The 24,657-nt window shown below is 47.2% G+C and overlaps 2 protein-coding genes across 2 annotated transcripts in view; one reads left to right on the forward strand and one right to left on the reverse strand.

Moving 5' to 3' along the window:
* The window catches only part of Gat (sodium- and chloride-dependent GABA transporter), a 261,834-nt gene that overhangs the window by 98,459 nt on the left and 138,718 nt on the right, over nucleotides 1-24,657 (forward strand). The gene's annotated exons all lie outside the window — the stretch shown is intronic.
* The window catches only part of LOC144107293 (uncharacterized), a 139,425-nt gene that overhangs the window by 84,011 nt on the left and 30,757 nt on the right, over nucleotides 1-24,657 (reverse strand). The window contains exon 2 of the mRNA XM_077640294.1: nucleotides 277-411. Coding sequence (XP_077496420.1) covers nucleotides 277-411 — 135 coding nt within the window. The remainder of the gene's footprint in view (nucleotides 1-276; nucleotides 412-24,657) is intronic.

Genomic DNA, 24,657 nt, shown 5'->3' on the forward strand with positions numbered 1-24,657 from the left:
TATTCTTAAAAATTGTCTAAAGTCCTAAATGAAACACCGAAGTTGGTAGCGGCTTGCCATGGATGCGTAGCGTACCATTTCCCGCCTTATAATATGCAGCCCTAGTGGATAAGTGGTCCGAAGCTTTACCTAAGCCAAAAAGGTTTCCAATGGCTGTATCGAACCGTACTTGCACTTTCGGGCGCGGAAAGTGACGCGGGCACCGTGGCATGATTGCGACAGCACGCGGCCGCCGTCGTGCCCGCGAGCGCTGCCGTTGGCGGCGGGTGACCTCACCTTTCCGTGCAAACATTTCTGCGGCAACGAGCGGAGTAATCGCCTCCTTGACACAGCGGCCGGCAGGGCACGTGCAGCCGTACGCCCAGTCTTGTGGCAGCTCCGCCTTCCGCACCTGGCACCTGCAAGGGGCACCTGCAAGTGAACGCCCTAATATGTGAGCGCTGTACTTAACACTGCAGAAGACATTAGACTGGCTATTTGGGTCATTGATTCACCTAAAAGACGCTTAACCGGAGGAAACTTGTAGCGATGAAATCGGCGCTTTTTTTCAACTAGTGTATAGCATGACGTAAAACTAGGTCGCACGTTACTTTACACCGATTGGTGCATTCGGGACGTTGGGCATAGTGTTGCTAATGTCTTTTTTTTTTTTGCAGGGGATGGGAGGGGGAGGGAGAGGGTTGAAGAGACCGACACACTGAATGGAAATCGGACCCTTGGATCGAGATCGGGACGCGGTTGTTTTTTTAGTGCAACAAGCAATGGCTCTGATTTCTGTGGTTCTTGCTGCCTGTGCAGACATGGCACATACAAACGAGGGGAGATTGGTCAGAGTGTGTGTATGCATGCTCCAGCCGTATTATACTACTGAATTTGTAAATCTACTACTACTAAGTGGCAGTAGGTTACTACTACCATTACTATGGTAGATTACTGCGATTATACCACAGAGAATTGTAAATTTGAACGGCCCGAAGGGCACAATCACAGCAAATACAAGGAGGACAGGAAGTGCGCCTTGTATTCGCTTTCAAGGAGCTCTTTCTCTCCTCCCTGTGCCGTTCAGACTTACAGCATGAACCAACTAGCCCTACAGCAAGTACCAATACCTGAGAGGTTCTGAATACTCTAATTCTGCTAACGCGCAAGTGAGCATAAATTCAGTCTGGTGAACGATCCAGGTGGGCATCTTGCTACCACAGCAGGTGGAAGACTCGAGGGAATGAAAAAAATGTGGGCCGCCCTTTGATGGAGTAGCTGCATTAGCAAGAGTTCATCACAAACCGTGCAGGTACCATAATGAGGCATATTTTACTGCTAAGTGAGCACACGAGCGCGCAAGAACGCCATGAAAACGTTTTTGCGTAAAGTAAATCGCCTTTTTGGAGCCAGTAATCTAACTACATTTTCTTCGACGAAGCACTTTGTGCGAAAGTCCCGCTATCACCCGCCGTTCTAGCCGCATCATCCCTTCGGCATTATTTCACCTTCTTACTCTACTCTCCTTTTGCTATGATTATTAACGCGATAACGTTAAAGACCCCGTACGCCAGAAAATCTGGTGTCGCCGTTGTCAGCGTTGTGAGCGAAGAATCACGGGCATGGCTCTCGCAGGGGGTCCCTAATAAGCAACCTAGGAGGCATGTGGGCCACCCAGGTCACGTGACCTTCCAGCGTCATCACAACCTGCCCACCAGATAGTTAGCAAACTGCCCGTGCACCGTGGCAGGCGGCAGTTAAATTAATGATTAGTCGCTCGGAAAGCGCAACCTGGGCCACACATGGCACATCGCTGGGAGCACCTTCCGTGGCAGGGCCATTGCTTAAAGGGACACTGAGGAGAAATTGCAGTTGGCTTGTATCGATAGAATAGCAGCTCCTGATCTCAAAAACGCCGCTCTTACTGAAAACAAAGCTCTTGTAAGGTAGAAAATAGCAAGAACCAAAATACAGGTATCGCCACCACAGGCCAATCTCGCAAGTACAAGCGTGGTGACGCCATAGGACAAGAGACGCCACCTTGGAGGAATTTTCCATCCTACTTGGGTTCGCGAATCTCTGAGGCTGACAAAGGTAGGTTGCGGAGATCAATATTGAAGTAAGTTTTGTTTTAAAACCAATAGTGCACTTTTATCACACAAGGAAGGCAGGCAAAAGACAACCTGAATGTTGGAAGCAAAGAAAACGGGTGCTTGGCGGCGCCACAGGCGGCCAGGAGAGTTTCGATTTGTTATGGCGCTTCGCGCCTATGAGCTTTGCGTGCCCTGTGGTTTTGTTTTTGACGCGCTTCGATTTACAAGCGCCGAAAAGCAGAGGAACTCCAAGTGCCGCTTCAAGTGCTAGTTAACCTTTGAAGGAGCCTGTTAAGGCTTGTCAGATGATCGCCACGGTCGATGAAAAGCTATGATGGCACGATGGTCAGTGATCGTACAAGGCAGCACTTGTGTATACGCACGCTCTCCCGGCGAAACATTCCCGGCTGCGCCAGTCAACTTCAAACTACTTGACGGAAATCATTTATTAGGGACGGGAGACAAGGTACAAGGCAGTTCAGAAAAATTGCTGATGGCCTAGCTCTGTTAGGCCAGGATATACGTAGCGAAAGCGCGGAGATTTCTGCATCAGAAGAGTGCATTCACTAGATGCGCCTTTATTGCCTACTCCAACTTGAGCCGTCGTGGCGGAGCGGCAGCGTATCCGCCTCAAACTCCGAAGGCCCTGGTTCGATTCCGAACCTCGGTACCGAGTTCTTTTTCATTCAGTGAGTGGGCGGGGAGTTTCAGTGGCTCCATGGATGCCGCCGGCGAATACGTTGGTTTGTGGTTAAGCGCAGGCTCTGTTAAGGCGCGTTTATGCTGCGGCGAGGCGCGCGCGCGCGCGCCCTGCACGGCGAAGTCACGTCGGTCAAAGCGAAACCCTCTATACTCCGACTGCGCTTGACCGCCGATGCGCTCGGCGGTTTCGGCGCACTCTTACCGCACTGGAGGGGAGATTGGAGCATTTATCTATTTCGCGCCGAGTGCGCCAGCCGCCGCTGGCCCGGCCAGACTGGTTTGGCTCCGCGGCGAGGTGCGCGTTATGTTCAATAGCTGCGGCAGTTCGGCGGAGCTGTTCTTTTCGAGCTCAGCTATTTTAATCCATTCACAGTACATATCTGAAGGCACATGCAAGTGGGCGAGAGAGCCAGATCCAGTGGACCCGTTGGATCTAGCGGAAGCCGTTGAGGCGTCGTGCGCCGGCTTTGGTTTCAAACCGCCGAATTTAAATGCGACCGCCCTCGAGCACCCATTTGTTTTTTGTGGCAAAAAATAAATAAATAACTTGGCCCTTGCAACCGTGGGAGACCTCGACGCTGCCTGCTGCGCCGTGCAACCGCTCCGTTCAAGGAATCACAATCCGTTGGCCCCAAAGCCCCGGCCAGCCTCCGATGGGCGCAACGCACCCCTCGCGACTCCCCGCACTGGGGTTATGATAGTTTGCAACGGCTGCTCTCTGAGGAAGGGGGAAACCGCCCGCCGGCGCCTAATCTAACCGTGCTCCCTCAAACGCATCGCACGCTCTGTGGGGCTGAGGGCGCTGAAATGCAGGCCAGAGTTTTTGCGAGGACTACGTCGTCGGGTTCGGGAACGGGATCCATCGTAACGCTGGCAAGACGCCGGTGCAAACGTAAACGAAGCGACGGTGGCGACCCCCGATAGATGCCTTCAACGTGCGGCGGCGGTAGCTTTCATTTCGGCAGCCGCTAGACCGCACCGCTAGCCACCAGAAATCACGGAGTCTCCGTTTACGTCACGTTTCACGTCACTCCGTTCTGTGTCGTCATAAGAGTTCTCCGTGTCGTCATAAGAGTTCTCAAGTTTGAATCGGAGCGGCGGGAAAAAATTTTTCAACTTCGAATCTAAATTTCTTTGAAATAAATGCATCTTTCGCTCCCGGACAAGCGTCATCAAAGCCATGTAATGGCGAACTATCAGATATTGCTAACAAAAAAATTTTGATAAGGTTCTCCTCAGTGTTCCTTTAAGTGCTTCACCACTGCGGCAATAACGGTATGAGGACGTCGCATGATCTATGAATGTAAAGTACAGCATTACCGACAGCATATATCAGAATTAACCCATTACGCTGTCGCGTCATATCCTTAAGTGTCCCCTTCAATTTTTTTGCTGTTCTATTGATATGGTTTGCTGTTTTTATCGTTCTAATTTGCTGTTGTTTTACTCTATCGCGTTTTCGCGTTTTGTTTCACATTCGCCTCAATTTGCTTTTGTTGAGATCAAACTGACATTGGTTAAGATACAAGGTAGTGCCTGTTTCTTTAAATGTTGTGTCATGGTCGTGCACTACCCCTGCTTTTTCAATCGCATCTCACCGGTTCTGATCTGGCAGCCCCATTAGTTCCGGATAGTATCACAAAGAAAACTGATATACAATGATTGAATTTTTATATTGTGTTGCAAGGCGACTATAAAAGTTTTCGGGATTCGTAAAATAAATCCAGCTGGTAGTAAGCGCACGTCCTTGTTGCTTTGTTTTGCAAGTCCACATTGTCCATGCTGTGCACTTCTACCTCTCCATCCGTTCCCCTTCCAGCGTGCAAGGTAGCATACTTGGCATTCGCATAGTTAACCTCCTTGCCTTTCCGTTCATCTTTCTCTCTTATCCACGTTGCTGTTCGCTCTGCAGCTTGTTCAATTTAGTATGAGCCTAATCGCCAAAGGAACTTTTCTGCTTCAAAATTTCTTTTGGTGACATTAATCGCAGTATGCTATGTTCTGAACTGGTGAATTAGGAATGCCGCTCTGCATTTTTTTTCTTGAAAATTTGAAGACTGATTGTAGAATCAATACTTCATTGAAGTTATGACGCGTTGATGATAATGCTTCAAGCTGCCTTTGTTAGGTTATCTCCTGTGTCAGCACGGTGTCCACTTCAGCGCCGCGCTCACTGATTGTCCTGTCTCTCCGACTAATTATTTTTCTGACAGGAGCACCATTGAAGCGTGTACATCAGCAGTTAAAGCGACTCATAACGTCAAAGGTGAACTCAGTTGCCGTACTTTTAACCACAATGTTGCTATGTAAATGTTTTCAGGCCTTACATCGTGGTCGAAAGCATGAGCTTGTTGTTGGAGATGGTTTCTCATCAGGCGTAGCGTGTACCAGGATATCTCTCATATTTGTGTTGCGTCTGTATGACATCCTTGGCACCTAAGAAAATATATTTTGTTGCTAGTTAGCTTGCGGTTGTATTTCGTATAATGCTATTTATGTCAGGAGAATTGTAACGAAACAACTCGCCCAGCCACTACGTTACTCATGTTAGGAGGGGCATTCAAGTGTCTAGTCATAAAAGCAAGGGGCCGCTCATTGTTAACGCTGGGTCGTATTTTAAGTATTTTGCGTCATTTTAAACTGTTTTTTTTGTCGGAAAGCCAAATTCAAGGAGATCGGGGGATAGTTCTTATGAATTAGGGCTTTAATGCGGCATTATTGTAAGATTTATCTGAAAAAAAAATGCGTGATCGGTCATAAAAATCACCCATTTGTTTGGGACAATGAAGCCACCAGACCGGATGTGTCGTCACTTTCGACAAAGCCATCAACAGTTTCTAATGCTATCTCATTGTCAAAAGATAAGGTAACCAGGTGTCCATGTAATTTCTTTTTTTATTCAATTGAAATGTCTCAAACCGTCGCCGTCGGCGCTACATATTTCAAGCCGCGTTGTCTGTCCTACGAGTGGGCATGCTTACAGTGGCTCGGACGACGGTTAGTGAAATCCAAGTACTGATGTTGGCCTATTGGTTTCCTGCAGAGCGTGGCTTAGGCTGGCGATTTTTAAAAGAGCAGTGGTGTCGAGGAAGCGAACGCGCTATAGAATACTGCAAGTTGAACTTTATTTGCAGACGGACGTCAGTGGGCGAGCTACTTGTAATGCGTTACAGCGTTTCATTTTCGCCTCCCTTGTGCCTTGCAGGTTTGTGGGCAGCGTAATTAAAGCTGTTTATTGTTAGGAAGACTATCGTGCTAGGACCATGTGCAGATTCGGCCGCCTGCAGGTTTTCCTGGTTATTTTTGCGAAATTTGCGTGTTCATTGTTCTGTGGGTGTTGAGATAAAGGTCACGAAATGTTACTTTAACACCTATAGTTATAACATCTTAGCAGCTCCCATAAAGTGGATCCACGAAATTTCTGTAGACCTGTTTTCGAATATCCAATGGATGAAATCCAGATGATCCGCAGCTGTGCATCGGATGGTCCGACAGACGTCGGGCTGGACTTAGTGTTAAAAAGAAAAAAAAAAGCGTCCTACGGATGCCCGAACATCCGCGGTTGCGTGCCTAACGGACGCGCGCCATATACGTCAAATGCCGCGTGGATTGTTTAATTTTTCTCTACAATAAACAAGCGTTTGTGCAGTGGAAAACTTAGATGAAAACGAAACTAACGTTAAGAAAGCAAGTTAAATATAATCAAGAAGTTCATCAGTCTTGTATCTAGAGATGGCAGGAAAGAAATGAGAGGATAGTTTTTATTGCATGCGCGATCGCCTTTCGTAAACTCAGAATGATTTTTTCCGATTTCAAGAGAGTTCGCCAAATACACTTGAATGCAACGTTTCGAGAAGTTTTGTTCATTGTCGGTGAATTCTGTCTAATCGTCGACATATCGTTTTAAAGGAGGAAATCATTTACAATGCTTTGTCTGCACAAGTGCGAAGCAAGTAAAACGAATTAGGGCAACGCGACAAGGTCGGCGAATGGGAAACTGCTTGCCTGCCCTCGGAAAAGTAAAAATGACCGCGGAATGAGCAATGTCAGCTTCTTGAGCATACGCTACTGTGGCTGTCCCTTGACCTGCTATCCGGTGGATTGGGCAGCGTCGGTCTTTCCACCACGCTTGCGCTTCAGTTTAAGACAAAGACCCAGCTACTGCCGTAACCACGTTCAGCAGTTGACAATCTTCCTTCAAAAGAACGTTCGTTCGAAGAGCAATGACCAGCTTCATTCCCACCAGTTGGGTTTCCAGTGATTGCTATTATAGCTTTAAAACTCACAACAAGGTGACAGCTGAATTAGCGAAAAACAAATCATTGCCACACAGCAGTCGGGTGCAGATTACTAATCTGTGAACGTGTCGGGGCGCCCTCGCTGCCGTGGAATGAATGAGCCGACGGTGATCCACTTCTCTTCTTATATCACAAGGCAGTGACGATGGATCGCTGACGTCAATCAGAAGCTTGGCTCGACGCCGTGCTTGGCCGAAGCCGCTGAGCTCTGCCACGCTCAAGAGTTTCCTGGTCGGGAATGGGAGCAGCGCTCAGAGAGGGAACGGTGGCAGTGCTTTCCAAGTGCAGTAGTTTTTAGTATTTGCTAAGGCACAATAATAATAATAATTGGTTTTTGGGGGAAAGCAAATGGCGCAGTATCTGTCTCATATATCTTTGGACACCTGAACCGCGCCGTAAGGGATGGGATAAAGGAGGGAGTGAAAGAAGAAAGGAAGAGAGAGGTGCCGTAGTGGAGGGCTCCGGAATAATTTCGACCACATGGGGATCTTTAACGTGCACTGACATCGCACAGCACACGGGCGCCTTAGCGTTTTGCCTCCATAAAAACGCAGCCGCCGCGGTCGGGTTCGAACCCGGGAACTCCGGATCAGTAGTCGAGCGCCCTAACCACTGAGCCACCGCGGCGGGGCTAGGGCACCATCGCTGCTACTGAAATCATCACTTCTTAACCCCTTGAAATTCTTTAATCACAAGTTCTTTTCTTTTCTTCGTAGGGCCGATGTGTGTGACTCTTGCATTTGGTAATTGCAGTGCGCGCGGTGATTGCACTTGGTACTTGGTAGATTGTGAACAAATTAAGGCTCCCGTACGGGAGCCGAAACGTCGTTTTGTTGGTTTTGTTTTTACTTTTGGTGGGCACCCGCTTTTTAAGTTTTATCATGATTGTCCCCGGCCAGTTGTCGTCAAACTCTCGACTTCAGTTTTACTGTTTTTTTTTAATTACAGCTTCGTTTTGGGCGAGATGGTGCACGTCGATCTTGGAAAGAGCTTTAACGCAAAATTAACTTTTTACAATATCGGTGCTATTTTTTGCGCGTAATGACGTCGTTAATGGTGTACTGTTCTCCTGAGTGTAGAAAACCGATGAGCCCAGTCCGCTTTGCGTGCACACTCTTGACGAGGAGTAGCGCTAGGAGACGATGTGACAGTACGTCGAAATGCATACTGTCGCAATAAAAATAAAAAGAACGCGAGATAGCAACATATGCACAAGGTCGAACGCTAACTCCCAGCTGGAGTTTTTGTTTTTTTTTCAGAAAATTTGATACCTGACCCTAAAAAAAAAACGTACAGATGAAACGAAGAGACGGAGCCCAGAAGCCACTGAACATCACCACGGTGCGCGTGTCATACGTTGTGTGTACAAGAGCCCCTCACCGCTGGAGATATCTCTTGCAGTGGAACGCCAAAGCTAGAATGTCGTCTGCCACCCTTGGGTCAGCCACGAGGCGGGAGCCTGTCTATCTTCTGCGTTCCACCATATCAGACAAAGATATCACAACGAAATACCACTGAAATGGACTTCATAACCCCTTGAAGAAATGTGCGCCGAATTGAAATTTCGCTGGATTTGTGCTGATTTCACTGTACACATGCAATGCGTTGCAGGTCAACATCTTAATTGCTTATGAGTGATAGTAAGAGATCCGCATTTAATTGGTTCTACAAGAACAGACTCGATGCGAATGAATTTCGTGATTTTCATTTGTAACGAAAAATATCAGAAATGGTTTTTATCCCCCATCACTAATTTTGATGTCTGCTTTCTTGAAGCTGGCTCAGTAATAGTTCCTTGACCTTAAAAGATATATCGATAAATCAGTGGTCTTTTCCCTAGATCTGTGCGGTGAAAAAAAAATGAGGCATATTACTGCTGTTTGCATATTCGCATATATGTTGCTGTATAGTAAGTTATTGTTCGCTGTATAGCTAATGCCAAGTGAATTGGGGCTTTGGCTTTGTAAAGCTATGTCTGATCGCATTTTTTTTATGCAGCTGTGCTTTTTGTACGTTTTATACAGATAGAGTAATTTGAATTTTATGCTGTTTACTGCAAACGTTTGCATGAAACATAGTGTAATATATTTATGGTTATAGTTCATTCCTTCCAAAGGTGGAGACCTAAATTCGCAAAAAAAGCTTCCGGTACGACAAGAACAAATTTAGGAAAGGTTACTATAGTTTATAAATTATCAAGATTAACTAGGTACAGTTCTTGGGAATCGTACAGAAAAACTTTGAAGCACCTTCCTCGAATATTTTTATGCTCCTTGTAACAAAATTGAGGAAAAATGCCAGTGCGCCTAAGAGATCTTTTTGTCTGCTGTATCTAATACAGCACGAAAGTGAAGTAACATGTTTATCAGTGTTATAATGTATTGTCTAATATCTGGCATGTTTTAGGCGATATCAAAAACAGTGTTTTTTAAATTGCTGTCCAAAAGTTTTATGAAGTTTTACCGCAAAATTTTCTGCTTTCAACATGTATGTCGATTACGTTTATATTATTAGATAGTCCTGCTTAGAATTTCGGACGAAATATTTAAGGTTATACTTCGTCTTTTTTGTAGCATAAAGACTTGCCAGGTTGACACGAAAAGTTTTTCTGCACCAAGTTTGCGAAATCGCAGAAAATGAATTATACATTACAAACTGACAGGATTAACAGAAGGCACTCTAGGTAATCGTAGATCGTTTGTATCAACATGAGGAACCTCTTGGCAACATACGTGAAATTATTCTTATCAGAATCGGGAGAAGAAACAATGATCGTAAGCGAATAGCAGTACGAGATTCTCTTTACATTATTCTGTAGTATTGGTAGTCATACTGCGTGTAATGTGCAAATAATGAGCCATCGTTTGCGGCCTAAAATGGCTTTTATTTTTTATTGAAATGTCTGAGGACAATTAGGACACATAGACATACGTGTTCCACTCCGAAGGAATTTTCTTTTAGTCACAATTTACACAAACTGACCGTGCTCCAGATGCGTCAGGAGCAAGCAAGCGCTCGCTGTTTGTACCATCCGCATGGCGGCTTCACGACGCACTGCTCCGCTTACTCAACAATTACGTCACACTCACTCACAGCGCTCCTGGTGCTCTCGTTAAGAAGTGGAAAGCTTGCGCGAGGTTTTTCTTGCACTAACGATGCGACGGAGGCGCGGAAGCAGCGCCAGCATTTGACTGTGGCGCCGCATTTGACGCAGGCTTTTAAGCCAAGCAACGGGTTCATCTTTAATTACTGAACGTAGACACCTATGGCTTATCTTCGACGACTTCGTTTGACTGGAAAAATTAGAGGGTTGCGCCAATTCGGCCACTTCTCTTCACGTCCAATATCACTTCGGAAAAGAGACGCCGAGGTGGCCTAGTGGTTATGGTGCTTGGCTGCTGACGGGAAAGACGCGGGTTCGATCCCTGCCGCGACGGTCGCATTTCGATGGAGGCGAAATGCTAGAGGCCCGTGTACTGTGCGATGTCAGTTCACGTCAAAGAATCCCAGCTGGTCATAATTTTCCGGAGCCCTCCACTACGGCGTCCTTTATAGCGTGAGTCGCTTCAGGACGTTGAACCTCACAAAACATAAACTTAGAAAGAACAACTGCGTACCTACCAACGAACACTCTCTCCAAGACGGAAGGTTTATTTGTTATCAGGAAATGAGAGGCTCAGTAACTGTCCTACTTCTTGGTGGGCACCTGAACCGCGCCCTAAGGGAAAGGATAAAAGGAGGGACTGAGAGAAAAAAGAGGTGCCGTAGTGGAGGGCTCCGGATTTATTTCGACCACCTGGGGATCTGTAACGTGCACTGACATCGCACAGCACAAGGGCACCTTTTGCGCTTCGCCTCCATCGAAACGGGGCCGCAGCGGTCGGGTTCAAACCCCGGTACTCCGGCTCAGTAGACGGGCGCCCTAACCACTGAGCCACCGCGGAGGGTCCTGCCAGACAGAGGGGAAGTTTCCGAGGAAGAAGAAAGTGTGTTTGGCATTCATGCGGCCTTGGTCAAGTTCCACACCGGCTTGTGCGACAAACTACTCAGGTGACTTTTCTAGCCGGCTTGCAAACGTAAAAGCCTAGTCTGCGCCTGAAATAGGCCCACGCCAGAGTCGCAACAACATCAGACGAAAGCATCGTCGCGCCCAGCTCGTGTCCAACGAGCGAGCCCGTACAGTCTGAGACTATTGGGCCGCCGTCTTCTACGCCGTGGTGTTCGCTGATCATGGCACGTGATAACTGCATTCCATGTAGAGCCGTTTGAACGACTAGTTTGAACGAGCGCGTATGCGCGCAAATGTAGCGCACACGCAAGTATGTCGGACAACACACGAACCTTGCGCGATTCGGAAACACACAGCTCATTGAGCGCCTAGGTGTAGGTGTAGTCTGTACGCCTGGTCCGTACAGGTGCAACGTTGAGAGACAAGAAGAGGGCTGAGTGGGTGAGGGAACAAACACGGGTTAATGGCATCCTAGTCGAAATCAGGAGGAATAAATGTGCTTGGGCAGGGCATGAAATGCGAAGGCAAGGTAACCGCTGGTCCTTGAGGGTAACGGGGTGGATTCCAAGAGAAGGCAAGCGTAGCAGGGGGCGGGAGAAAGTTGGGTGGGCGGATGAGATTAGGAAGTTTGCTGGCATACGATGCCGGCAGCTGGCAAAGGACAGGGTTAATTGGAAAAGTATTGAAGAGGCCTTTGTCTTGCTGTGAGCGTAGTCAGGTTGCTGCTAATGATGATACTGAAAAATATATCAACTTTGATCTAACGCTGCAGACTTTTTTTTATGTTGTTCCTAACCTTTTGTACTTGCCAGTGTTTCAAAATTGGAACATATGAGACTGAATTTTCTGTTTCCCTTCAAAATACAACCTTCTTCAAACTTTCTTTTTCGCATATTTTGTGGAGATTGTGGAAGACATCGCGACTATAATATCGCAACCTAATGTTTCTGAAGCCTTTTCGCAACAAAAAACAGCTTTTAAATGAACAAAACAGAACAAAGCTTATCGGGGACTGTTGGTTATTGCGTGAAAAGAAAATAAAGAACTAAGACCTCTGTGTCTTTCACCGGCAGTGAGCTTTATGCAATATTTCCTTTTTGGAACATTGAGATTTTTCAACAGCGAAATTCAAAGACAGGTGGCACTCCAATCTTAGACTACCGCATTTCTCCGGCTGGCGTGATTGTTGCCCTATTCTGCCTATTAAATGTGCAGGCTCAGATCTGCGGATGTTATAAGGCAGCGCGCTACTGGACAGTGTCCGAAGCATAGAGTTTCTTACAATTAACTAGAGGGAAAGCTGGCGGCGCTGCATCTCAGCCACCATGGGCGCTCAAAGCATCAAGGGCCGGTGAGCTACTCGGTGCGGGACAGTAGGATTTTTTCGGGAACACAGAGTGGCGTTACTGAGATGTGCACGGCACGCCCCGCGCGCAGACGACTTCAACGTAAAAGTAGTGTGCAAAAGCTATAGTAACGAGAACGCAACAGCACACGATGCCAATAAAGGGTTTCTATTTTCAGAAGTGCCACTAAACGTCCTGTGAAAATGTTGCAGCGACAAGCACGAAATATCGGCTTTTGTGGTCTGCAATGCTTGGCCAATAGGAGAGCAAGCCAACTCTTATTTCGGGCAAACTTTGCAATCACATACTCTTCTGCTCGTTTATTACAATTTATAGACGGGATATTGAATGATAGGACATTCTTGGTTATCGAACAACGTTTGTTTTTTTTTCATTATTTTTGGCCAAACGTTGTGGTTCTGCAGTCGGTAGCTCTCCGCCCCATGATTCTTAGAGCGCCCATGGTCTCGAGGAATCTCCATGCACACTGCCATAGACGGGGCACCAGCTTTCCCTCTAGGTAATAGTAAGATACTCCGATGCGCGTGCTGCGTATATTCGACCTGCCGCATTAATTCGGACTCTCGACCTACCGGCTACGTGTGGCGCCTGAAAGGCGCTTCCATGCGTGAGAGGCGTCTCACAACCACGCGTCCCGACCGATGACGGCAAAGGCTGCGCGAAGCGAAACCCGTGGCCAAGCGATAGAAGGCGCAGTGAATGTTTGGACACGCACCGCGCGTTGAAAGCTTGGCACACGCGTTCGGCCAAGCGTCCTGCGGTGTTCAACCAGGTCTTCTCGAAAGGCGAACGATAATATCTTGCGAATAACGTTCCCCTAATGCTGCGTTGCAAAATGATGTATAATTCCATGACGAATGTCTTGCTTCTTCAGCTTTGTTACTTCACGCTTCCTTTACCTGTCTAGTTTTGGTGGTTTAACCAAAAGTACAATAAAGAAAACGACATATAAAAATGGCTGTAGGCCGCGGCAACAGCTATCTAGTATCCTAAGCATGTGAGCTGCAGCCAGCTTACACTAAGCCAACAAGATCGACAGAAGAAACAGACGCCAAACAGAAGCAGTATGGATGACAAGATCGGACAGCGATAGAAGTTATACACGGTGTTTTACCCTGAGACTTTCCACAGTTATTAAAAAACTCGATTTTTCAGTTAGAAGAGCGTTTTTTTTTCGGCATAGCGTTGTTAGCGCTGTAGCATATGAGAATACAGCTAAGACATGCTAACTAGAAGGCTGCTAAACTAATATTGAATAGTTCGCTTTTAGCTATTACGTTAGACTCTTTAATAATTGAGAGGCGTTTAGCCAAGCGTGAGTATTATCCATATCAGTTTTTAGAATTTCGAAAGCGCAGTTACACTCACCGCTGTGGCTCAGCAAGTTTTGGCTATGTCGACGTGTTACGCGCACTGGCGAGGTTGCTTTGCTTGCAAGCTTCTCGAAAGCGCATGTATTTTGGCAGGAAGTATCCAAAATTTGTTGAGTCACAGCGCCAAGGGTAACCGCGTTTTCGGAATCCTAAAAACTGATTTGGATATTGCTCGCGACCCCGCCGCGGTAGCTCAGTGGTTAGAGCGCTCGGCCACTGATCCGGAGTTCCCGGGTTCAGACACGACCGAGGCGGCTGCGTTTTAATGGAGGAAAAACGCTAAAGGCGCCCGTGTGCTACGCGATGTCAGTGCACGTTAAAGATCCCCAGGTGGTCGAAATTATTCCGGAGCCCTCCACTACGGCACCTCTTTCTTCCTTTCTTCTTTCACTCACTCCTTTATCCCTTCCCCTAAGGGACGGTTCAGGTGTCCAACGATATATGAGACAGATACTGCGCCATTTCCTTTCCCCAAAAACTAATTATTAATTATTATTATTGCTGGCGATGGTGTACTCGCTTCTCAGTAATTACAGAGTGCAACAGTAATAGTTTAAAAGTTAACTATTGAATTTTTGTTAACCAACCTGGTGGTCAGCACTTCTTAGCTGTAATCTGATGTACTACCACGCTGACAATGCTATGCCTAAAAAGGCGCTCTTATAACTTAAAAAGCCTATTTTTAAAATTGTGGAACGTCTTAGGTAAAACACTCTGTATATGGAACTACACCCCTACACTACAGTGATGATATAGATAGTCGAGAACAGGAAAAGAAACAGTAACCAGTGAGCAAGGAGTTCAAAACAGCTATTGGCTATCTTTACCTGTAATGAAAACAATTCGGGAGGACACGTCGTTCGTGCCACAGTGCACAGTTTCTGACTGCGCTCCACTCGATGCCGCAACTCTCACAGCGCATGCGCACAGCTTGTGGATCAGCCATTATGCCGTTAGCACCCACTTATTTACCGCTGTTTTGTAGCTTGAGGCAACCTTGTGATCCCGCCTGGCAACATTGTGGGTTATCAGAGAGTTTTGCCTCTCGGTGTGCACTCACTGGCCATGATTTTATAAGACAGCGAAGAAGGAAATAAACGCTGCAAATATTCCATGCACATTTATTTTAGGTAGTGGCATTCAGTGTATTGGAAACCAGATGTAAATGCTAAGCTTAAATTTGAAGTTTGATTCGGAATAAGTTCGTACTTTTCCGAATAAACTTTTCCAGGAAGCAAACCCCACTGTAAAATATCGATGCACAGTCATCGATATCGAACAAGCTCAACGCCAGGGGGAGCTGCGAAAATCTGGCTACATTGGACAAGACTTCGTGTTTATGGAGGTCCTCGCGTAACACCTCGCTTGAGGGAGGATGTATTGCTGTTCCTTGCCTGTAGCAAAATACAGAGGTTTTCGTGAAGAGGGTGTGAGTTTTTGACGGCGAGCAATTAACTCTGATATGCTCTATAATCACCTTTGGCACTCAGATCGAAACTGCGGATTTTTCGGCGCGACAGATCCGCACGAGATCGCGGTCCAACCAAGTCTGCAGCAGATAAAGCGAAGTTTTCCTGTGTCGCCGATCTCTCCGAGAAATGGAAGGACGTTAGCATCGTGTTCATTCATTACTGCAGGTAACAATTTGGGCGACTTTCATCACGCTTTCAATCGTCATGCTTTGAGATGTGCCGCGTTTGTTGCGGCTAAATATTAGGTAGTAATCACAAGTAAACCGGTTTTAGAGTCTACGACTTGTCATGCTTTGAGAACACAGTATGAAGCTGTTTGTTGGCGAGAAGAGACAAGACATAAGTCAGGCTGTGAATTTGCGTCGCGCTCGCACAAATGTAAATATGTGTTCGAGGAGACTGGACCTTGTGCATGGACAGAGCATTTTAAATCACGAGATGCTCTGGAATTTTCGTCCATGACTCTGGACACGACTGGACCGCCTTTGCCCTCACGACATACGTCAGAGCACAGTTTAACGGCTGAGCCCGCAGATACTAGCCGGAAGAAGCTTAGAGTAGCAGAAGCCGACCGACGCCATTAATGGTCTAGGCTCCCATAGAAAATTTCATTTCGAGGAACCAACGCCGGGGCAGCCCAGCGGTTATGGCACTCGGCTGCCGGCCCGAAAGACGCGGGTTCGATCCCGGCTGCGACGGTCGCACTTCGATGGAGGCGAAATGCTGGAGGCCCGTGTACTGTGCGATGTCAGTGCACGTCAAAGAAACCCAGGTGGTCGGAATTTCCGGAATCCTTCAATACGGCGTCTCTCGTAGCCTGAGTCGCTTTGGGACGTTAAACCCCCATAAACGAAACCAAATTAACAACGCTGGAGATTGTAGTTCACTACTCATGTCTACACTGGTGCACTATTAGTGCGGGAGAGCACAATGCTTAGCGTAGCGTACTGGGACAACCGATAGCTGGGGTAGTTAGTAACAATCCATGGCCCAAATAGAGTCAGTTGCGAATCAGTTACTGGTTAGGCTCATACTGCTGCTGCTGATGATGAGCGCCGTTGTGAGTTTGTTTACTCACGGAAAAACAAAAAAACTTCCTCGCAACCCAAGCCCATAACAATGCTGCGGTAAAAAATAAACATTAAAAGATAATAATAATGATGCCCGTTAACTACATGCGAAGGCATAACGATAAAGCGCAGTTCCAATGACAGTGCCGAGACCACGCCGGCATGCAGCAGCCAAGGGCCATATTCATGACCGTGTAAGTGTGTGTGATCGGCATTTTAGTAGCTCATGTAAGCTCTGCGGGAAAGCGAGCGATAATGCATGCTTGTGTGTTCTGCCGCGTGGTTCCCGTATCTTGTGATCTTTTTTTCTGTTCCTACCTTTTTATGCTTCTGCATAACTCGAATGCTGCTGCACCTGCTGCCGTTGCCTGCGAAGCCACGAACAGGTGTAGACTGAAAAGTGAAAAAGCTGTAGAAAGCAATGCTCCTCCAAAGGAGTACGCCACATGGAGGCTTATCGCCATGTGCACTATCTAACAATCATGCGGACGCTGGTTAATAAGTGCTCTGCTATGAGAGCGCACAAATTTACTGAAAAGATTCGCCACAGCCTTCTGAGTTAACTGGCTGATGAGCCTGTGTGGTCTATTATTCAGTGCTTAAGCATTCTGAAACAGCAATTGCGGCTGAATATGAGAGTTTAAACAGCTCCACAACGTGAGAGGACGGGAAACCGGACACACCGTTCACGAGGCACACGGAGAATAGTGCTTGTGCTCGCTGATTAGCACGTGCATCTAAAACTGTATATAACAGCATGAAAATGGGAGGTTGGAGGAGCGACAAATGTGGCGCTTGTTAGCCAGTGAATGGTTCGTGTTCTACAACATTATCACACAGACGGCGCAGAAAACAAGCTTATGAAGGTATGGGATTCATTGTATCCGGTGCTAGAAGATATCGGCTTCAATAGTGGACAATGGAGTGCGAAAAAAAATTGGTGGTGGTTTAGCTCTGATTAAACCTAGAGTGACGCGATAGCTCCAGCTGGCCAAGTGGAACGTGCTCAGTTGAATTGCAAAGTCAGTCTTTCGCCGTTCCGTTTCGCTGGGCGTTCCTTCTTCATCTTCGTCCCACTTGACACGGCGCATGCGCAGGGCTGTTGCAGCTCGGTTTCGCCGGCGCGCCGGCAGCAGCAGCTGCTCCGCATCACGTGACCAGCCACGGCGCCGCGCCGCCGGAAGCTGCTCCGCACCACGTCACCAACCACGTGACAGCGTGGCTGCGCAGCCACAGCGTGACGGCGCCGCCACGTTGAAGGCCCGAAATGCTACCCGAATGTAGCTATCGCTACAAAACAGATGCACGTGTTGGCTGTCTCGTGAAGCTGATGGGCTCGTTCTGTCCAGCTCGACTATGCAGTCGCTTGACAGCCGTTTGGTGGTTCAGAGCCTGTGGGGCGGCTGCAAATAATTCTTTGCAATTCGTTGCCGGGTATCAAGAAAAATATGGACAATTGATTTCTGAGGCATGCTACGAAATGAAGGGGGTGTGCATCAATTCTCTGCGGCAGATATAAATGCAGCATGACTTCACAAAGGTCGATAAGTCGCTATGTGGTGGGAGCTGACAGCTGACAGGTTGATGCGTGGGTATATCTGTGAAATCAGTCATTAATTTTATTGATACGCTTTCCTTACAGTGCAATATTTAGTTTTACTTCGGATTCATGATTAATTAAAGGGGCATAAATGGCACTAAAGAACATTAGTTTAAAAGCAGCGCTGATTATGTCTATGGTTTCACTACGAACATTGCTATGGTCAAACTGACGGTGTCAGTATTTTCGCTACTTACTCTTCCGGATACGACATGTATACGTACGTTATTAACTGCTACTTGAATAGTTAAAATTAGCAAACCGCATGTAGGCTTTCACAAATGGGTGCTGTCACCGGCGATTTGAAAGATTTGCTAATAACAAAAAAAAAGAAAGCGCAGCTGGCGGCGGGCCAGCTCACAGCTCGTCCTCTCTGGTGTGTCGCCGTCAAGACTATCCTGATGCGTGTCAGGTTTGAAGCGTGCTACGAAGTTGCGATGCGTGGCCACATAAGCGCGCTATCGCACAACGGAGCCCTCTCGCATTTCATGCGCAGGCTCCAAGGTTGAGACCGGTGCCGCTGACCCGTTAAGAGTTGATAGGGCTAGAGCAGCCGATAGTCTTAGATTGCTCCCTTACATGCAACTCGAGACGAGTTTATTATAGCAGAACGAGGCTCAGATGCGCTCCCTTACAAAAATGGTCTTTAGACACGTCCATAGACTTCTTATAGACTCTATTGCCATTCTATAGATATATTTTTGTTTATTCATAGTCTATAGACAAAAGTCTACTAAAAGTGCATGACCATATATCTATAGACTGTCTATAGACTGTCTATAAGATTTCTATTGCCTATATAGTGTGTCACTCTGATGACACGCACTGCGGAACGCGGAAGAATTGCTTAACCGGTCGTTTCTTTTCGTACTTTTTCTCGGCTTCGACAGTGCTGTGCTAATGGTTCGCGTTTAGGCATGGCGAGAGACATCTGTCACGTAGAACTTGATAGGCTGTTCATCGCCTTCGCCATCAGGTGCGGTATGAACTGGTTAATTCGGGAATAGCACATTTCCTTTTTCAGCAAAGCCTGTTATACGGAATATTCAATGGCGTGCACCGTTAAAATCTGGTCAAGCGAGAATCACGAATTCACGGTGAAGTGTTTTTTACTTCTCATCACGCTGCCGACGTGACCAGATCCATTCACAGGACCGTGCCCCCGTTATGATTGTTGTAGTAGCCCAGGTTGCCCCAGAGTCTGTAGGTCTTAGACTCCACTGTATGCCTTAAAAGTTAACGAAACACAAGCGGCAGCAGGGAGACAGCTTTCGATGAGTGCAGCGCTTTACGTAGCAGGCAGTGAACAGATGGCACTTTGTTTGTTCATAACCTCTCCCTTCCAGCATAGTTCTTATGCAGCTCAGCTGAGGACTACGAATACCGGCATCCTCCGCGGCAGCGGTGGCGAAGTGAAGCTTTCAGTGAAATCGTTGGTGCTAGTGTGAGGGCGGGAGTGCTGGGGCACTCACCGGCCTACGTGTGCGTGATATTAGATGCTTCAAACTTACTCTTTTTAAAGTGCGTCGTCGGTCATAAAAGGCGCCCATTGGCTGGAGAAAAGTGACGTCACCAGAACCAGACGGCATCAACAGCCGCTAATGCATTGCCAAGACACAATGGGAGAGAATTACATTTCCCTGCGAATAGTTGTCCTTAACACATGTTTGCGAAGTATAGCAGCGCCTTCAAAACATGGTTCTCATTTGCAGTGTTACACGTGCTTGGCCTGTTTCTCGGGGTTGGTGACCTGCGCACAGTTGTGACGATGTTCCATACGCAACAATTTTGGATAAAAGCTTTTTTTAAATCGGAAAAGCGTTTATGAACGCATTTTTTTCCATACATTGCAAGATTTCGCTGTAGCAATCAACATATATGCAGATATCGCGCTATAGCAGCATTGCATTTTTTGGCTACTAACGTGTTTGTTATCGTAAAAAAACGTTCCCCCTTAGTTTCCCAAGGGAGTCTTAACTGCTCGATGCGAACTAGGGAAAACTTGAAAAGAAAGACGGCTAGGCTTCGGAAGAATGGACCATTACCTTCAGTATTTCCATAAGAGTACCTTACAATATTCGAATGTTGAGTATGGTCCAAGACTGCTGTAGATGTCAGAAAACCATGCTTTTGCACCGTTCTGTTTGGCCAACATGCGGTCGGTCGCCAGACAAGAATATCTCGTATCGAAGAATTTTGCAGATCGGGCACATTTTCGCATATGGCGAATTGCGCAGGTGTAGCCGGTGCTAGCTTTTTATACTGCAGCGGTTTACTCTCTTGCACATGGCATAGAGAGCCTTGGCACCATCTGAATTGCCACATTTAGGGCAGGTTCGCTGATTCTTGGTTTAGGTCATCCGTCTTGAAGCACTTCTCAGGCATGCTGTGCGAAGTGTTCTTCGTTCCGGCAGAGCGACTGGAAAAGGCGGGAGTTTCGTCTGCGCTGTTATTTATTTAAATAACCTAAGCGCCTGTGCGGGCATTAGTCCTCTCCCGCTTTTTTGGAAAAAAAAAACATCGTTGTCGGTAGATTGCGCGAATCAAATGAAAACTGAACGCATCTTTCATTCAGAAGAGCTACTACTGGGGCTAGCGGGTGTGTCATCCTCCTGTTTTGAAAAGCGCTTCATCGTGTGTGTGTGTGTGTGTGCGTGCTTGCGTGCATGCGTGCATGCGTGTGTGTGTGTGTGTGTGTGTGTGTGTGTGTGTGTGTGTGTGTGTGTGTGTGTGTGTGTGTGTGTGTGTGTGTGTGTGTGTGTGTGTGTGTGTGTGTGTGTGTGTGTGTGTGTGAGCGCGTGTGTGTGCGTGCGTGTGTATGCGTGCGTGTGTGTGCGTGCGTGTGTGTGTGTACGTTGTGCGTGCGTGCGTGCGCGCGCGCGTGTGTGTGTCCTTTCCTTGTATGCAGCTAGAGCTTTCCAAAATGTAAAGATCCGTGATTCATCGCATTTGAAAGCAGAATTGGTTGATAACGCCAACATTGAAGTATAACATCAACTTTCTTATGAAAAAATTTTGGTTTTTGTGCTCTATGCACCCTACTCGTTGGAATAGGGATCCAATGCAATTTTGATCGTGTTTTTTGCTTCACTTTCTGCTCTCTTCCTGTTTCTTGCGTGGTGCCGTTGTCTGTGTACTTATAGCTCACATTCAAAGGTGTTGGATTGGCTGGCTGCAATGGGGAGCATCGCTCGCTCAAGCGAGTTTTCGCGTTATGGCGGGCGTGTTTGTTTGTTTTCGCTGCTGACTGCGGGGCGGAGTTTGCTACCAAGTTTGTTTTTTTTTCAGCTAGCGTCCGTTCTGTCGCTCGCGTTTCTTTGTCTTTCGGCTTTCCGCCTGATTTATTTTCTTCGTGCGCTAACAGTAGGTACGCTAAGAATCGTGTCAGCCACCGCCTCGTTTTGAAGGAATAAAGGGACTCGAGATAAAATTGAAGTTGGCCTGCATCAGTAGACTACCACATTCTACTAACAAAGGTTCTTATAAAACAGAAGATGGGGCATTCATGAACTATTATAGGCAATAAAAATAAATGCACATATCAGCACCATCTGACATTTTTGCAAGCAAGCTGAGCTGCGTCACCGACAGTTTCTTTATTGCGCGAATCCTTCAGGCTAACCTGCAGCGTCATTCACTACAAAATTGGGATCACGGAGTTCTTTTAGATCGTGACGTCCCAAATTTGTATCACCTGCTTAAATCCCCTTTTCTCAGCAATAAATGCGTCTTTTGTTGGTGAGCAAGCATCAACGCAGCCAAAAGCCGTACAGTCAGTTACTATTATTTGCAACAAAATTCTCCGAGTGCATTCATATCGTGTGGGAAGTTGTGAGTCGTTGTTTCAGGATAGCTGGCCTTATGGCCGCGATTATTGAGGCGGCCACTCTCAAGTGCGTGAGTCGTGGTCACCGTGCTCGTTTTGCGGGCGCAGGATCGCGCAATACGTCTGCGCGTCCTCCTACCTGACTACCGTCATTGCCACATGGCTGTACCTGCCGAGCTGTCAATACGTACGCCATCCGTCGTGGCTCTCGCGGTCGGCTAAGAAGCGCAATGTCTGGGGCTCAACTCCGGCCGCTGTGGCCCATGGAGTCGAGAATACCACTGCATATGATAAATAACCCCCGGGGCCGAAATTAACCTCGAGCAGCCCAGAACGACATGCCTCCTGACACAGACGCTGCTTCGGTAGGCAAGGGTCAACTGCTCCGCTGGAAGGCGCCAATGGAGTCACGGCCTCCGGGCCGACTGGCGGGCGGCGACACCGAGGGGGTCCGTTAGCCCGAAGGGGTGGTGCCGGGTGTGCTAAAAATGAGCGCTGGGCGGGATTCCTCAGGTGCTAAAGGGTGCCGGCAGCTGTGCCAGCGACCGCGTTGCTGGTCGCGTCCCTGACGGACGAAAGCGGCGCACACACTTGCGGCGCTTCCACTCTCTCCCATCGCAGCTATTTCTCGGGCAGGGTCGGAGCCCAGTCTAGTGACGAGCGACAGGCAGCCGGGTGTCCGTGCAACGAGGGAGGCAAACACGCCGGCTGTGCCCGTGGATGGCGAGTTCTTAACGGACACTCGACGGCTGCCCAAAGCCTCCAGTCGCTTTTTCGCCAGAGCAGGTCGTCGCAGCTTTGGCGCGTCCCGGAGGCCCACGGTCAGGTTACAGTTTCAATGCGAAAGCACCGTATGGCCTACTGCCACAATGGCCGTGCGCCGTTGTTGACTGTCCATTGCACGAAATTCCTCGGTGACGTCACCATGCTCTGCATTAAGTCAGCAGTAGAACATAGTGACGTTTACAGCAAGAAAGAAAAAATAAATCTCGTCGGAATATGCGGGGAATTGAACCAAGGACCTTGGGATTTCGAGGTGAGCACGCAACCCGGGCTAATGAGTAGGTGCGTCATTATAAAGAAAGGTATCTTTAATGAACCTCGAAACAGAGCTCACGATGAGACAGTGCTATCGCATAGTAGTTCTATCGCATTCTTACTCGTAAGCAGTCTTAAATGTCTCTGCCGAATTTTTTCAGCCTCGCGTGCTTTATTTTAGGCTATAAAAACGAGTCACGCCGAAGTTGCTTCGAAGAAATGAGTTGTAATGGGCACTCCTGAACCGGCTCTGATGCAACTTTTCAATCAGTATATTTACCCCGTAGTGAAAGATACAGTTAGCTCGTTTAGCTTAGTTCAGAGTTTAGGCACATCTGACCTGTACAAGACGACTGCCTACAGACATGCACTGGTTGAATCTTCGAAGGGCGCATAGTATTTTTTTTTTTGAAGCTGTACACTGTAGTTATCTGAAATAACATGCAGAATTCGCTCCTCTTCCCTTCCGACTATTCTGCTTTTGCTGCAATGGTTACAGTAGCCGCGGTGCAGTAACCCGTCATGATGTGCGGAGGGAGGGGAGTGGGGGGGGGGGGGATTAGCGATGCAGGGTCGTGACGCACGCACGGCCACGCACGGTTGATAATCCCCGTGCACCCGTATAAGACTTGCGTCTGGGACTTGAAGTTGGCGTCCGGCGCCAAGCTGGGAGAGAGAGGAAAGATCGTGTTAGGTTTGAAAGCTGGATGACCGTGCGGGGAAATACACAAACGGTTAGGTGCCCTTATTTTTCACCAGTGTATCAAATTCAAGAAAATAGGTGTACGTTCATGATTTTTTTATTTATTTATTTATTCTGATACCTACAGCGTCCGTTGAGGGCATTATTGTAGGATGTATACAGGGGGAAATAGTTTCATAGAGATGACACGCTATGTAGGAAAGGAAAAGGAACACAGCAAATGAAAATAACAATACAAACAAAAATACAATACAACGCATGCTAATCAGACAAGAAACGAGTACTAAGAGAGGATTTAAAAAAAAACAGGACGGCAAGGTAACATTACATTGTCATACAGCTAGCACACTGTATTAAAACTCAAACATAGTACAGATTTATCCGATAACAGTCGACTACAAATGAGATCGTACTATGTCGGTCGTAGATGAAAACTGTTTTAGAAATTTCACAGTAAGGCAAAATGCATAGCAGTGACAGAAATACTATTTTAACAAAAGACACGCCAAAGTATTATAAGAGAAAGATAGCGGGGCTGAAACAACCTCCTCCGGCAATTTATTCCAGTCGTGGACTGTTTTGGGAAAGGATGAGTTTTTAAATATATTTATACATGTACTCTTCTAACTTTCTTAGTATGGTCTAAACGGGAGGATACATATCTGGGATTTTTCATGAACGCATCTTTTATCAAACCTGTTGCACCTATAAAGATACTGCGGAGCAGCTTCAGCCTCTCTCTTGTAAGAGAGGCCGCCCCAGATTTCTGCATATCTGAGAGGCGCTTTGGATCAAATCGTAGTTTGCGGACACAAATCGTGCCGCACGTTTCTGGATCCGTTCAAGTTCGCTGATAAGCGTTTTTGTTTCAGGGTCCCAAGCCGCAGAGCCATATTCTAATATGGGGGAGAACATTTGTCAAAAAGAGGGTCTCTTTTAATTTAGAGGGCGCCTGCCATGCCACATCGTATCACATAGGCATTGTCAATCTCCCAGGCTTGTGGCATTCCGGAGTGAGAACCAAAGGGAAAGTTAACTTCACAGTTGTATACAATGTTAGACTCTGAGACTAAATTACTGTGGACATTATAGTGTGTTAGGGATTAAAGGAGGGAAGAAGTGTGGAT

This window comes from Amblyomma americanum, chromosome 10 (genome assembly GCF_052857255.1).
Source record: "Amblyomma americanum isolate KBUSLIRL-KWMA chromosome 10, ASM5285725v1, whole genome shotgun sequence".
NCBI lineage: Eukaryota > Metazoa > Arthropoda > Arachnida > Ixodida > Ixodidae > Amblyomma > Amblyomma americanum.